The sequence below is a fragment of the Dendrobium catenatum genome, unplaced genomic scaffold, assembly GCF_001605985.2.
Source record: "Dendrobium catenatum unplaced genomic scaffold, ASM160598v2 fragScaff_scaffold_133, whole genome shotgun sequence".
In the NCBI taxonomy this organism is placed as follows: domain Eukaryota; kingdom Viridiplantae; phylum Streptophyta; class Magnoliopsida; order Asparagales; family Orchidaceae; genus Dendrobium; species Dendrobium catenatum.
Window position 1 is genome coordinate 6,870,003 of NW_021318595.1, and position 15,965 is coordinate 6,885,967.

General features: G+C 34.4%; 2 protein-coding genes across 4 annotated transcripts in view; both read left to right on the plus strand.

The window, feature by feature from the left end:
* The first annotated feature begins 1,406 nt into the window (after positions 1 to 1,406).
* LOC110100078 (pentatricopeptide repeat-containing protein At2g27800, mitochondrial) lies at positions 1,407 to 6,938 on the plus strand. 2 transcript variants are annotated; one of them, XM_020827470.2, is made up of 4 exons: positions 1,407 to 2,727; positions 5,668 to 5,836; positions 5,991 to 6,034; positions 6,806 to 6,938. In XM_020827470.2, exon 1 carries the CDS (start codon positions 1,457 to 1,459, stop codon positions 2,660 to 2,662), a length of 1,206 nt encoding a protein of 401 aa, XP_020683129.1. In that variant the 5' UTR covers positions 1,407 to 1,456; the 3' UTR covers positions 2,663 to 2,727; positions 5,668 to 5,836; positions 5,991 to 6,034; positions 6,806 to 6,938. The 2 variants fall into 2 exon arrangements, with proteins under 2 accessions (XP_020683129.1, XP_028555562.1); XM_028699729.1 differs by having other exon boundaries at positions 5,668 to 6,034.
* Positions 6,939 to 10,145: 3,207 nt separating this feature from the next.
* The window catches only part of LOC110100097 (CXXC motif containing zinc binding protein), a 13,138-nt gene continuing 7,318 nt past the window's right edge, over positions 10,146 to 15,965 (plus strand). For both annotated transcript variants that reach the window (XM_028699732.1, XM_020827492.2), the window contains exons 1-3: positions 10,146 to 10,394; positions 10,485 to 10,592; positions 14,152 to 14,319. In XM_028699732.1, the coding sequence (XP_028555565.1) occupies positions 10,293 to 10,394; positions 10,485 to 10,592; positions 14,152 to 14,319 (378 nt within the window). In that variant the 5' untranslated portion in view covers positions 10,146 to 10,292. The remainder of the gene's footprint in view (positions 10,395 to 10,484; positions 10,593 to 14,151; positions 14,320 to 15,965) is intronic.

Genomic DNA, 15,965 nt, shown 5'->3' on the forward strand with positions numbered 1-15,965 from the left:
GATTGTTGAATTCTGACATCATTAAGAAATTCAAATATTTGATAAAAGGTTCATGATTAAGAAAGTTTATATCGGCCGTCTATTGGAAACACCCCAAACTTGCCCTTGAACTTCTCCATATTTATTGATCATGCAATTCCCAAAGTTATAAATATCCCACCATTCTTCACATGAAGGGGGACCAAACAGGAAGGGAGGTAGGGGAGACAAAGGAAGAGAATAAATGAAGAGAAATTTGAGATATCTCTTGCCACCAAGCTCCTGCTCGACCACCGCCCAACCACTGACTGTTGTCAAACTTCTGCCGACTTCCGTCTGTCCACCAATTTTCGTCGGACTTACATACGGCCACCGATTTTAACGAAACTTCTACTCGACCACTGACCGTCATCAAATTTTAGTCTGACCATAGGCCATCACCGAACTTTTGTCTGGACACCATCATTGTCCGCCGATTGTGGTCTTTCCAACCTCTATTGTCTGTCAATTACAATCCTTCTAGTCTCTGTCACTCAACTATAGTATTTTTGATCTCTGTTGCTTGCTAATTGTGGTCATTCCGACCACCGTTACCCGACTACTATCTTTTCGACTTTCATCGCTCGACTATTGTCCTTTTGACCACCGTCACCAGACTACGGTCTTTCTGACCATCGTCACCCGCCGACTACGGTCCTTCCGACATCCGTCACTCCACTACAATATTTACGACCTATAGCGTCCAATTACTGTCCTTCCAACCACCTTCGTCTAACTAAGATCTTTCCAACCTCCATTGTCGACTATTATCCTTCTGAACTCCGTCGCCAAATAACGATCTTTCTTATCATGGTCACCCGCCAATCATTGTCCTTTTGACCTCTATCACTAGACAACAGTCTTTCCAACATTCATCGTTAACTACGATCTCTCCGACTACCATCTCCACACTACGATCTCCCTTGACTGCCGTCTCCCAACTACTGTCCTTCCAACCTATATCGCTCGCCGATTATGATCATGCAGATTAAACAAATATGTCAACACTGATTCTTCCAACTCCCACCATGCAATGCACTCTATATAAAAATATTACTTCATCAAGCTAAGGGCTTCCCCCCACGGAAGAGCCTCATTTATAATTGACTGCAAACATTAGTGTATTCTTTTTAATTGGACATCTCATTTTCAAGGGTTTCCACATAAAAAACGTTGATATCTCTTATGAATGCTACACCTAACTCTTTTTCTATATGTGTGTTGGATCTTCGTACAAAATTAAAACTTTACTTTATGACGTGAATATTCCATGACATAATAATATAAAATTAATATTTAGAGAAAATTGCCCTTATTTTCTAAGGAGAAAAGAAATTCATCTATATAATAATAATAATAATAATAATTTTCCCTTCACAGCTGCAGTCTAAAGTGTGAAGTAGAAATCGATCCTCCTCAAACAGAGAAAAACTGAGAAATGATTCGTGCTTTGAGAAGCATAAGGTCGCCATTCTTCCCCTCCTCTCATCTCTCGTCCTCCCTATTTAACTCATGGCGCCCTAATCTCAACTCTCCCCACTCTTCAAATCTAACAAACCATTATGTCTCTTATTCCACAACCGGAGTCTCCACCCGCGGCCGCCGCCGAAAGAAGAAGGGCACCGGAGACCTGCCTCCTCCGGACCAATCGCAAATCTCAACAGCCATCGCATCACTCCCGCCGCGCTTCACCTCATCGGATCTCTCCGGCGCGATCGCCAGCCTCCCCGACCCTCGCCTATGCATTCCCCTCCTCCATTCCACCCTTCACCGGACCAACCTTCTCCGACACGGGGACTCTGCCGCCTCCTATCCCTTCCTCACCGCTGTCAAGCGCCTTGGCACTGCCCGTCTATACCGCGAAATGGACTCCGTTGTTTCTCTAGCATTCTCCTTCTCCTCCCTTTCCCTCCCTGAGAACTTCTTCAACACGCTAATTCATTTCTATTCCGAGGCCCGCTGGATCTCAAAAGCCATCGGAATTTACAAAATCATGAGATCTTCGAAAACCGCTGCGCGGCCAACTGCGCGGCCTACTGCGCGTACTTTCAATCTCCTCTTTGCCGCTATTTTGGGCCATCGCGGCGCAAACTCCTACATCCACCATCTATACATGGACGCCCTCCGCTCTCTCTTTCGTCAAATGGTAGACTCAGGTGTTGCTCCTGACATATATGCCCTCAACGCCATGATTAAAGGCTATGTATTGTCCCTCCACGTCAACGACGCCCTTCGTATATTTCACCAGATGGTTCCAATCTATGGCGTGGAGCCAGATGAACACAGCTATAGCTATTTGGTGCACGGGCTCTGCTCGCAGGGGAGAACACTGAACGCTAGGGAGCTTTATGTGGAGATGAGGGGGAAAGGGTTGGTTCCGACAGGGAGGGCGTGTAATTCCCTTGTTAGCGTGCTTGCAATGGCGGGTGAGGTGGAGGAGGCGGTGGCTGCTATGTGGGAGGGGGTTGGAATGAGGCGGTGCCCGGATTTCATAACATGCAGGACGGTGGTGGAGGAGATTTGCCGGCAACAAAGGGCATCTAACGCAGTTGTGCTGCTGAGGGAGATGAGACAAAAGGAGGTCATTAATGGGCAGTGCTACAAGAAGCTTCTTACCGGACTTGGGGAGGAGTATCAGGATTAATTCATTAGTGTTAAGATGCTACAATTTCATTGCACTATCAACTTATTTGCTCGGATGAACTTAAGGTGAGCTTATTTGTTTTTTAGGTTCATTCGTGCATATTTTGCATTGAGTTGATATGAATCCATCAATTACTGAAGTTGGAGTCAATACTGACTATGATACAAAAACAACGCATGATTTTAAACTTATCAAATAATCTTTCCTTCGTGACAAGATAAATGATGAGCTGACATTTTCTTGTTATTGAGTATGAGGGCTCAAATTTAATTATTTAACTGAAATTTGGAAGTACTTAACTTTGAAAGCTACTTTAGTATAGTCATTCTTAGGCTTGAGTGTGCACTTAGAAATGGCAGGGGATGATCTGACATGTTAAGTTGTGGAGTTTGATTTTTTACTCTACGAATTAAATGTACTACTAGAATTTGTTGGTTGGTCGATCTTCGCGGTAAGGGTGCCATGGGTGTGGAAGTGAAGAAACATTAGAGAGAGATGAAGTGAGTGCTTAAGAAAAGAAGATGAGAGTCTAGGCGTGCATTTGTTTTATATGATTTGTTTGGTTTAAAAGATTAAACTAAACTAGTTAATTTATTTCTAAAATTAAGAAATCAAATGGAACAATTTATTTTTCAAACATAACTGAACCATATCAAAGAAAACAGTGAGCTTTGAGGTTTATAAGACAATAGCAAAAAGAGCACTATTGATCTTAATTCTTAATATATTCCGCATGTCATCTTGATCTAATGCGACAATAGCACCCAAAGACACATGAAGAATCAATTCAAAGTTGTCACATTCTTTGTATAAAATGAATAATGATAATGCATACAGGACATTGAAGGCCTCACATTATTTAGTCTACCGTATAAAAAAATTCAAAAAGTTATCGTGTGAGACGAGGAAGAAAATAGCTTAAATGGTACTAGACTTGGAGGAGAAATTGGACAAAGGCTCGATGTTGTTGTTTTTATTGTAATCAGTTTCGAAAGCAACCGGTCCTAAAAAGTTAGTTGAGCATTGGTTGAGTTGTTGGAGGTTTTGTCACTTGTAGCTTTTCTCAGGGTGACTTTTGGTGCAGTTGAGTAACTGGAGTACCGAGTACATTCATCTTTGATGCATCAACACCTTTTAATGTAGCAGAAGATATGAACTATTCCTTTTGCCCAGGAACGATGGATCATAATGCATGACACTTAACTGTTTCAAAAGTTTCATTGTTTCTTCAGATTTATATTAGTATATTCTTCCCATTGAGCAGAGTTTAATTTTACCATCCTTTTCATTCCAATGCTGGAAGAAAGAGGACTGTATAGAAGCACTACTGAAAATAAGGAGCGAATTAGTATTTCATTCAAACAGGATATCAAATCGAAGCAACCTACTTTAGGATTTGTACAAATTTTGGTTTGTTTTTTGGGAAGCTTAAAGTTTAGATAGATTATTGTAGTGTAAGTGGTGAAAGACCTTTGGAAAGGTTTGAATATATAGTTTATGCAACGAGTTTATATAAGTATGAATAATTCATAATTCAACTATTAATTGTTTAATATTATGCTTATCTCATGATGTTAACCTTTTATATGATGAGTAAATGCGCCTTAGAAATATATGAAGAGTTTCGTAGGAGTAGGGTTTTTAGATGGATCATCTCAATAGTTAGATATTGGAGTATAGAACTAAATAGATGGAGTAAAAGAGAAAGAGTTGATTTGTGAATTAGGCTCCCATAGTATAATTTATGTCTAGTTCTTGCGGGATTAAAAGAGAGAGTTGATTTATGAATTAGGCTCCCAATGCATAATTTAGATGTCCACTTCTCTTATATCTCATATCAAAATTATGCAAGAGACAAATTAGAAAAAATTACAAAGATAGCAGGTTGTTGCAATGACTGAAAACCTATAATCACATATAAATGTTGAAATACAAACAATGATTGATGAAGTGGAGGTGCATCGGATGAGCCAAAAAATACATATATTTAGAAGGAAGTGAGGAGGAGAGGAGCAAAGGAGAATAAATGTGTGTGAGAGAGAGAAAGAGATGCAGGTCAACAAAATTGCTAGAGATTGATGATGATTGTGATTTATAGAGAGAAAGAGATTGCCCTTCAAATTGTTGTAATTGAAATGTTAGAATGTTTTTTTTTTTAATAAAATAAAACTTAATAATTAAAATAAACTTATTTGAAATAAGCACATCAAAGTTCTAATAAACATTATTTATGACCCATTACAAAAGATGACTGATTCTTTAGCAAGCAAACAACACATGCTTACAACCTACCCCGTTACATCACGACACGGCTAAAACTTTAAAAACTCAAAAACAAAAATACGAACCAAATATTAATTTTATTTTTATTTTGGAGGGATTTACATACATACTAGACACTTTTATGAATTTACATATCTAACTTCTAAATTTTAATATTTACTTATATAACACGTTAATGTTTCAATCAAATCAAAACATACACATGAAAATATGTATTTTATTTTTGAAATGTTAATATCAATAGTATTTTTTATGTGATTTAAAAATTTTTGTGTTATAAAAATTGATGTTAAAATTTAAGTTTTAGATGTATAAATACATAAAAATTATATGATATGTATGTGAATCTCCTTTTTATTTTTTGCCCACCTTATCTTGGCAATAGCTTCCAACATTTTGAATAACCTAACCAAGCTCATTAAAAAATTGTCACTTTTCTTTATTTTATTTTGGGAAGATTTACAGACATATTATTAAATTCTTATATGTTTATATATCTAATACTTAAATCTTTGTATTTGTTTATATAACTCCATAATTTCAAAATCACTTCAAAAGTAGCACTATGATTTATTTAGATTAAAATACACACTTTTATGTATATATTTTGATGTCATTAAGACAATAAGATGTTATATAAATAAACATAAAAATTTAAATACTATATATATAAATACATAAAAATTCATTAGCATATATATAAATCCCCTTTCTTTTTTCAGGTAAGTCAATGCGGGCACAGATTTATCTTATTGGGTTTGAACTCGAAGAAACCGGCCGTGTAAAGATGGATTTCCTCTGCTCCGAAATGAATGACTCTCTCAAACTTAGGAATTATCCCATCTCGCTTATTAGTTTTGGGGAAGACTATTTTGCTGCACCAAATAGGCGGTAAGACGTAAATTCTGCACGTCTTTATTAAACTGGGCTTAATTTTGGCAACTCGAATGAAGAAATAGCCTCTCTCGTCTGTCTTCACTTCCGCCTTCAACTCTGCTGGTTTTTCTCTCGTCAATATGGGATCTTCTGTCGCTATTTGTTCCAGTTGCCTCTCAAAGCATAGTAGCTCTACCTCAGCCCCTGTGAAAGGTATATTTTCTTATTGTTTTGGAAATAATTCGGTCATGATATTTTGAACTCATAAGCTTCAAAACTTAATGGGGGATTGCATTATGTATTTACATATATAATATTTACCTTTTCTGGGGGGATTTATATAAATAACACATAAGAGTCTTTTACACATCTCACACATACAGTTCGATATTTGCTTATGTATAATATTTTAGCCTTTCAATCATTTCAAAGCATATTCATGAAAAGCTATTAGTGATTTTTTTATGTGATTTAAAATTTGGTTGTTATATAAATAAATATCTAAGCTTAATTCTTTATATGTAAATAGATGAGAACTGTGTGTTATGTTTGTAAACCCTTCTAAATTTCATTATTTACTTATATAATACTATTATCTCCACATAAAATAAAAAAATTATCAATATTAAATTATCTAAAATAAAACTCATTTTTTCTTGCATATATATTCTGATGTCATTTAGAAAGTGAGATTCACGAAAAACTATGCAGTATATATGTAAATCCCCCAAAATTAATGTGACATGAATATATATATATATATAAGTTAGATTTATATATGTTATAAAATGTATCAAATTATATTAAAAATATTAATTTATTTAAAATGAAAATATATCTTTTTTTATTTTAATATGGTTTAAATATCAAAATATTGTATAAGTAAATTTAAAATTTAGGCATAGCAATGCAAATATGTAGAAACTCTATTTTATGCATGTAATGTATACACATATCATTTGGTTGAATTTATCTTGTTAATAGATATATTGAAGATGAAGGAAGAAGCAATGCAGACAAACCGCGAAGAGGAGCAGCATTGATGGACTTGTTAAAGCCCGAAAGCTTGCTACAGGCCGCACAGAAGACAACACCCTCAACTCCGGTACTGAAATTTAAGTGAAAGGGCCACTTGGGCGGTACTGGCACCACCACTGACGGCGGAGGTGGTGATGGCACCACCACCAGTGGCGGAGGCGGTGGCGACAGGGGTTTTATGGCTACCAAAGGTGGCGGTGAGTTTCCTTTGACCCACACTGTATTGTAAGAGAGAATACAGAATATGAAGTAGATAAGGAATTGAGACATCTTGCTTTTCTCTAAAGAGAAAATTTTTAATATCACAAAGGAAGATTTGATTTGAAATGGATCTTGGAAGCAAGGGATGGATTTATAGCAGGAAACTGGCTTGGGTAATTTTAGTTATAATATTAGAAGAAAGTGTGGGGATTTGGGCGAGGTGATGGGGGGCTTGAACTGGGAAAGGAGTTATTTGGGCAAGGGTGATGAATTCGAGTGTGGGTACGTGGAGGAGGAGAACTTATTAAGAATATGAATATATAGATATATGTAGACAAATAATCAAGATATTGTAGGCTAGTGTTTATTGTCTTTGAAGAAGTTATGCTAAGCATGTGAGTTTTTAAATTTGTTTTGAGATATGTGTAATATAAATTCCTTATATATATTATATTTATATCAAAATAAATCTAGTAGAGACTTTGAGATTCATACAACAATAACAATAATATCAAGCCTTTATTCTGCTATTTTTGGCCTGTTACATGAATATTTTTTCTCCATTGTCCTATTAAGAGTCAACTTTTCATTTAAATTTAATAAAAAAAAATCATTTCCAATACTTTCTTATGAAGTCTTTTTAGGTCTTCCTCTAACATTCTTAACATATGTTGGATTTAATATATCTACTATTCGAATCGACTCATCAGAAGGTCAACAATTTATGGTTATCATGTTAAAAAATTTAGTTAAAATATCTTTAGCCTTTTTTTTTTTTTTTTAATTATAGTTTTTCTCATGTGCATACTCTTGCAAAGCTTTATGGTGCAGAATGTTGGCCATTAAAAGAGAAACATAATACTAAGTAAAGTGTTGTTAAAATGAGGATGCTCAGGTGGATGAGTGGACTCACTCTTAGAGATAGGATATGAAACGAGCATGTCCGGGAAAATGTTGGAGTAGTTCCAATGACAGATAAGATTAAAGAGAGCCGTCTTAGATGGTTTGGTCATGTAAAACGTCGGCCTTTCGATGATCATGTTAGGAGAGTAAATGTATAAGATTTGACATATGTTAAGAATGGTAGGTTTAGACTTAAAAAAGATTTGGTTAGAAAATATTAGAAATAACCTTTATTTATTAGATTTAAATGAGAATTTGATTCTTAACAGAGCACAATAGAGAAAAATGATTCATGTAGCCGATCCCACGTAATGGTATAAAGGCTTGATGTTGTTGTCGTTGTTGTATTGTTCTCATGCACATACTCTGCCCCAAGTAATTTCTAGTGGAGAGGAAGCAAAGCTATGTTTTGTGGATTGGATTGCTTGATGCGAAAGATTGGTGGTGGTAGCTATTAGTAAAAATATTAGAAGTTGAAGTTTTTTATTGAATTTATTGCATATAGCACCTTAAAAAATTTGTGTAGTTCAAGTAGCTTAGTTGATAAATTTTTTTAAAATAACTATCAAAACTTTGAGTTTAAAAAATTTTAATATAAAATGTGTTTTTGCATTTAATATATTTTTTGGAATAATGAATATTAAATTATAAATTTGAATAAAAATAGTATAAAGTAGTGTGGGTTGTTGGGAAGGCAAAAGCTTCCAATCTCCCTAACATCGCGCAATAATAGAGCAAAAGTAGCTTGCAAGCAACGCAGCTGGGCTATTAGCATACGCAGATCTCCAAAAAATTGATGACTTCTGTCCTTATTTTGAACTTGCTGGAGTTTTCACAGCTTGCATTGTACGCTTATAATTATATATTGGATATTGTAGTATCATGCAATATGTTCCAGTTGCTTCTTAGAAGTTAAAGATTTGCTAGTCTTTATTGGATTATGGACAAAAAATTTGAGTGCATTTTGGTAAGATGTACGTTTGGGTGATTCCTTTTTTGCTGAACTTATCCAAATTACTTCAGAAATTTTGGACACAATGGATTCTCCCCTCTTTTCAATCTGTCTTCAGTCTTCACTGTAATTTACTGATGAAAACTGTGAGTTCCCATTGGCTGGAGGCAGCAAAGATTTAGGCATTGTTTAGGGTAGTTTTCTACACAACTCTCCTTGGCCTATTGGTTGAGAGCTTAGGCTTCCAACTAAGAGGTCCAAGGTTCGAGTCTATGTGTATGCGTTGTGTGTGTGAGTTTGCCTTTATTGGCCTAAATGTCCAAAAAAAAAAGTACCATATGATAGTTCAGTGAAAATATAAATGATGTTATGTCAGTAAGTATACTCTGACACCCATTTAAAAGTGCATATTATCCAAATACATGCCAGGTTTTTTTTTTTAAGGAAATTTTGCGGCGTTGTACTTTTGAATATTTATATTTATATATCAGTAATCTTAATGTAAATTTAAAGGTTTTGAAGTTTATTTCTCATAAATTTTTGCATGATTTCTGTCCTCAGCTTCCTCATACTGGTAGATGTGGGAAGAATAAAGAGTGTCTTACTAATTTTTTCCTCATATGGATCATAAGGAATGTTAACATATTTTGGTCGTGCTTCAGTTCATAATAGTGCAAAATGTAGTGAGCTAAAGAGAGAATAAGAAATTGGTGCTCTAATTCTTATGATATCCAATAAAATATATCATTTATCATTTTCTAATATTGTTTCCTTTGAAAGAGAAAATGTTGAATAAAATTTCAAGAATATTTGACTCAATTTTGATCAAAATTGTCATAGAAATTGATAAATAAAATTTGTATTATATTTTAAAATATATATGTTTTTTTCATTTTTTATTGAATTGAAAAATAATAAAAAATTTGTTGTGAAATTAAGATATTAATATAATATAGTTATTTGAATAAATATCATAAAAAATTAAATATTTATTATTATTTTTTGATAAATTTATATGCAATCTCACAATTTTTATATTAATTACATATCTAACATCTAAATTTTAATAGTTAATTATAACATCAAAATTTTTAAATTTTCTAAAAATATAATTATTCATAATTTTTTAAGATAAAAATCATATATTTTTATATGTATATTTTAATGTGATTGAAAAATTAAAGAATTATAAAAATATATTTTTTAAATATTATATATATAAATACATTTATGCAGTCTGTAAGTGATTTAACCAAATTTACGGAGCAGTTCAGTCCGGCCGGAGGACCTTAACTGAGACGTTAGAGGAGGGCAGTTTTTGTAAATTTCTTTTTCCGTCTAACTCTCCACCTCGCCGGAGCCGAGCCCCGATTCCAGATGGTCTATTACCTGCTCTCCTTTTCGGCGGAGCTGGAGAACCTCACGGATCTCCAGCCTCGCGGTGGCTGCGACGATCCAACCTACCCTTACTACTTCAAGGTTTCGCTTTCCTTGTTGCTATATTGGTTTATTCTTTTCTTTGTTATGTCGCCATCCGGCCCGTCTTTGATTAGATTTCAATGCGATTAGGTGAAGTGCGAGAGCTGCGGGGAAGTCAGTGCGAAGGAAACGTGCGTCATGATCTCTGAAGAGGTTCCGCTGCCCACTGGCCGGGGAACTGCTCATCTGGTGCAGAAGGTTGTGAAATCCTAATCTATTGGATTCAGCTTGTTTTCTGTTGAAGCTGTATTTCTTTGTTACTTTGCATGTTCTTGATTCTGCTTGGTGAATTGGATAAGATTTAGGTTATTAAATGGAGGTGCTGACGGAGCATATTCTAGGCTTCTTTTTTTTTTCAGTCTTCTGTTTTTAGGCTTATGGGCGATCTGAGGAGAATATTGGGGATTGGTGTTGTGCATTCTAGTATCTCAAAATCGGGCAGAGAATATCTAAGTATTTCTTCTATGTGAGAATTTATTAGATACCTTTTGGCAAAGTATCTTTTAGGATGAATTCTTCATGATTATCGACGATGTATAAATTTCAGTTAATGGAAAGACTCATCTAGAATAGTGGAGCATCTCCTCATCTTGTTGCCATTTGTATAGAATGATTCAAATTCACTCACGTGTTAGTGGAAGAGAGATCCGATTGATGCAACGAACAGGATATTCTGGGTACTAGAAAATGAAGAGAGTAATTTTGAATTCCTGATTCAGATCACCAGTTCTATTTCATTTTAAAAAGGACCCGGGCATTACAAAGAGAGGAAGATGAATGCTCTGTTCTTCTTCTTTGAACTCTATTAACCTGTCCTTGTATCTCCAGTTCTCTGTAATTCTAGCATCCTCTAATTTTCTCTCAGTCCCCTCCAACCTTCTCTCTGCCCACCCGACATTCCCCTTTATAAGTGAGAACCGCTTCAAATTCTTTAACATTAGTAATTAACTCACAAAACATATGATTATTCCCCCAGCTGAATGCCATGTTTAATCTTTTATGTTTTTGCATTAAACAAAATACAAGAACCAGCAACAGGAGTATTCCAATTGTGCTGAACATAAATATAAATGAATGTGCTTAAACAACATATTCTTAAATCTAAAAGGAATAGGTCCAGTGGAACTTAATTTTGATATTTAACCAGAGTAAATGCTTGATTTAAAGTTGCTCAATTGCAATGATTTTTTTTGTTGTTGATTTAAAATTGTCAATTAATTCAGATGATAGAATATCCCATCAAGCCCATTCCATAATCTTCCATTGGACCAAGTGAATTGATTGTCCTCAAATCCAGCATCTAATAAACCACATTCAAGGAGGGTATTGGAGAATTCCTCTGCTGCATCAAACCACCCTTCCTCTCTAGATCATTCATGATGATGTTAAAGTTCCCATTTCCCAACCACCAACCAATGTTGTCAACACCTACAGCAATTCCTCTCAAATTCCTCCACAGGAATTTTCTTAAGATCCATGAGCAGCTAGACTAAACAAAAGTATAGATAGCTGAAAGTTCCTGTTTACGAATCTCCACATTCAGAAGTTTACATGTATTAATAAGCAATGAACATTTAAATTTCTTCTTCCTAGAACTCCAATATCTTTTTTAAAGTATTAGCTAACGTCCCATGAAATCATTAAAATCTGCCAAAGAAGTATAAAACTGTATATTTTTCTTTTGAACATAGGTTCAATAATAACAAACAAATGCAACCTGTTCATATGAACAAGTTTCTTGAGTCCTCTTTTGGCAGCTAACAAGTTTCTTCCGAACCGACTCGTTTAAAAAATATTAATATAAAATATACTTAAAATATATTACAATTCATGATTTTAAGTATAAAGTTGTTAAAAATGTTTAAAAATTGTATCTCACTTTCTTATACTAAATGATTATCTATTTTTTTAATAAATTCTTATTCTTTTTTCATTCAATTATAATAATTGCTTAAATCATAATCATTTTCTATCTTTCATGATAAACGAGCTTGCTCGAACTCATAGAATAAAGCTCGAGCTTGAGGTCCATTAATTAATTAAGCTTAAGCTCAGGGCATGTGTGATTTGAGCTCAACTCGACTCTTTTACACCCCCAATCTAGAGTGAAGTGCACAATAGTGGCATTTTCACAACAATGTACTTCCTATTTTATTTTTCCTTATATTTTTGTATCAATTACATCAACCTTCTTTCGTAATGTTCTGGTTCGAATATTTTTATATAAACATAGTCTTTGGCTGCTATTTTTCATGAAAAATAAAATAAATTGAAATTCATCTTCTTCCATCTCTCTCCTCATTCAACATAACTCCATAACCCATGTGGTTAATATGAAATAAATATCAAGTATTTCCTCCAAGTTAACTTTTAAATCCATAAAAAATAACTTCTATATTCAAGGTTTTAGTCACCACTCTTGTTGCCTATTTTGTTAAGCCTCTTTGTTACTAAAATTTAATTCCGTTTATTTTTGCAACTTTATGCACTCTGATTCAACATTTTAAAAATCACATATTTTTTTTATCTTTGGTATTTTTCATCTTTTCCTAGATTCCCTATGCTGCGCAATATTTAAGCACGAAGGATTATTATAAACTTATTTTTTTATCGATTTAAATAATCAATTTTTTGATACTGGCAACTGCAGAAGGCATCTATTTGTGATGGATGTAAATTTTCATATATGAGAAAGAGCCATGCGTAAATATTGTATGCATATTCAGTGGTAGGTATACTTTTTTGGTTGTGGATGACTGCATAGTTAGGCCTAGAAGACCTTAACGAACAGTTTCATGAATGAGCTGTCATCAACAGCTCAACCTGTTATTGTCATCATGTTGATTGTTGTCGATTGTCACTCACTTGTTGGCAACCACCACCTTAGCTATTTTCTATTGACGATTAATGTAGCGCCATATCGTTGCCAACTTCCTATAAACTGATAGTGTTTTCTATTAGGCAGCACCCGAGAGACTTTGGCACAACGGACCATTTTGTCATTTGTGTATTTTGCCCCTTAGCTGAACTTAAAGATTGACTTGGCAGAAAAGGGCTTTTTTGTTTGATTTAGAAACAGATGAAGAGTACCTTCTGAGGATTTATTAAATCCATGGATTAAAATGCATTATTGGGCTTCTAAAGTTTTAAAATGCAGTTAATCATTTTTGTAGTTAAAGTGCATCCTCTCCATGCTGGTGAGCTTTATGCATATAATGTTGTGCTCCAAATTATGATTCAATGGTGAAACTTGCCTTTTCCTTGCCCGAGAAAGCCTGATTAGCTTCTATTTGTTTCTTTATTGGGCTTCTATTTATTTCTTTATGGTGAAACAGGCCTTTTCAATGGTAAAACTGGCTAATTTTGATTTTGATGATTTTTAATATAGCTATATTAATTTTATCATGTAAAGAACAGAATTTCAATTCTGGCACTTTTAATCTATTTTATTAAATTGACATTTTACAAAAAAAAAACCCACCAAATTCTGGTGTTTATGACGCTCTGATTACTTTCTATTACATAGAAATTATGAAGTCCATGCTTTATGTTCATTTACAATCTGGTCCATCTATGGTACATGCCTCATCGTAAATGTAGGATCATGATATTTTCCTAAATGCATCGCCATAATCTGCTGATTTTGTGCCCAATGCCAGACTAAGAGAGAACGACCACCCTAGCAATTGTTAGAACTCAATTGAGAATTTTTCTATTTAGTATTTTACATTTGTAATTAACTCTAATCACTTTTTAGTGTAAACTGTGTGGAAGAGAGGGAACCATACAGATGATTACAGGACAGGGTCAGCCATTGACTCTGGAGCAAAGTCAGAAAGAAGAATTCGCCAAGTTGATGATTTTTGATAGCAGGGGCTTTGCGCTCACTGATTTCTCCTTCACTGATGGTTGGAAAGTTCAATCTGTAAGTGATATTGTTCTATTTTTTTGTCAGTGGTTGCCTTTTTTATGTTTGTATTTCTTCTGTTTTACTCAACTTCATGTCATTAATCTGATTGCTTTGCTCTTGAACTCAGCAAAAAAACCCACATTTGCATAAATTTATTATTATTCGATCTGTTTCTTTTGTAGTAAATATTATTTTATTGATTTATGATGTAGCTGTAAACGAGAAATTCTAGCCTGTAACTCGTGTAAAACATGGCCACCTTAGGTCACTCTTCTTGCTTTTTTTCTTTTATAATAAATTATATTTAATGATGTTTATTTCATTGTTTATGGACAAAATATTGATTGTTTGCATGAAACTTAAATAAAATGGGAAAATTTTGATGACATTGGTGAAGTTGTAATGATTGTGTGGTGGGAAAGTTAATAGTAGATCTGGTGTAGGGATAATAGTGGATAGAGGGTTTATAGTTAAAAAAATTTTAGGTGAATTGGGCTATTGATAGAGTGATAATTGCTCATTAAATTTTTTATGAATACATTATAAATTTATGTGTTGCTTATATTTCTTGAAATTGATTAGAAGATAAATTAACTTTTACAACATATATCTTAGAATAGAAGATAATTATGATGGTGATTTGGATTTATAGGTTTTAGCAGAATAGGTTATGAGAGGATTCATAATGTATAGAGAATATGAGATGAGGGAAACTTGATTGTGCAGTTGTATGTAATCTTGATGTAGCAAACACATTGGGAAAAAAAAAAGTAGACTTAATTTGTTTTAAAGATGGATCTGCTAACTCATAACTCATAAGTGTACCTTTTCCTACTTTAGAAGGAAAATCAGTTTGCTAAGAGTGTAAGGTGTTCATTGGAGAAAGTTTGACGATCAACAATAATTGGGTGTGCATTAGCACAGTCAAACTTTTTTCTGAATTATCCCAATTTAAACCCTACCAAGTAAGCATGCTGGAGTAAATAAATGTTTAATCAAGGTAACACATAATCACACCTACAAATTCAGGTAACAAGGTATATAATAATCAATAATAAACAAAATACAAGTCATATAACACTTAATGATGAGGACATCGACAGACGCTACCGACATGTTTATCGCCGGCGAAACCACAGATCGACAGCCACGATTCAGCGCCTCTACTTTTGATTTCGATGTCATGATGTATTATTTAGTATTTGCAGTTTTTCCATTTTTACCCCTGTGGGGAGTTGCTTTGTTAATGTAGCCCAGAGGGCAATTTTGTACTTTTTTTTTATGAGTTGAGGCCTATATATAGTGGTCTCATGTGTTGTATGATGGTTAATGAATATTTTGAATGAAATTTGTTTTGGTTATCTTTTTCTTCTTCTTCTTCTTCTTCTTGTGGAGAGTTAGAGAGGAGAACGAGAGCCCAAGGTGTGGTCGAAAAGCAATACCCACCAGTCATTAGAAGAGTCCGTGACTCGTGGTCTATCCCCATCATCCGATCCTCGCTTTTTCCCAACCCGCCAACCCTAACCCCTCTTGGCCGCCAACCACCCCACCTCCTCCACCGTCGACCCTCTTCCCCACTCCCCACTTGTTCGAATTTTGAAAATTCAAAATTATTTGAGTTGAAAATTTCCAAATTTGTCAAAGCCAAATATGGAAAGTTT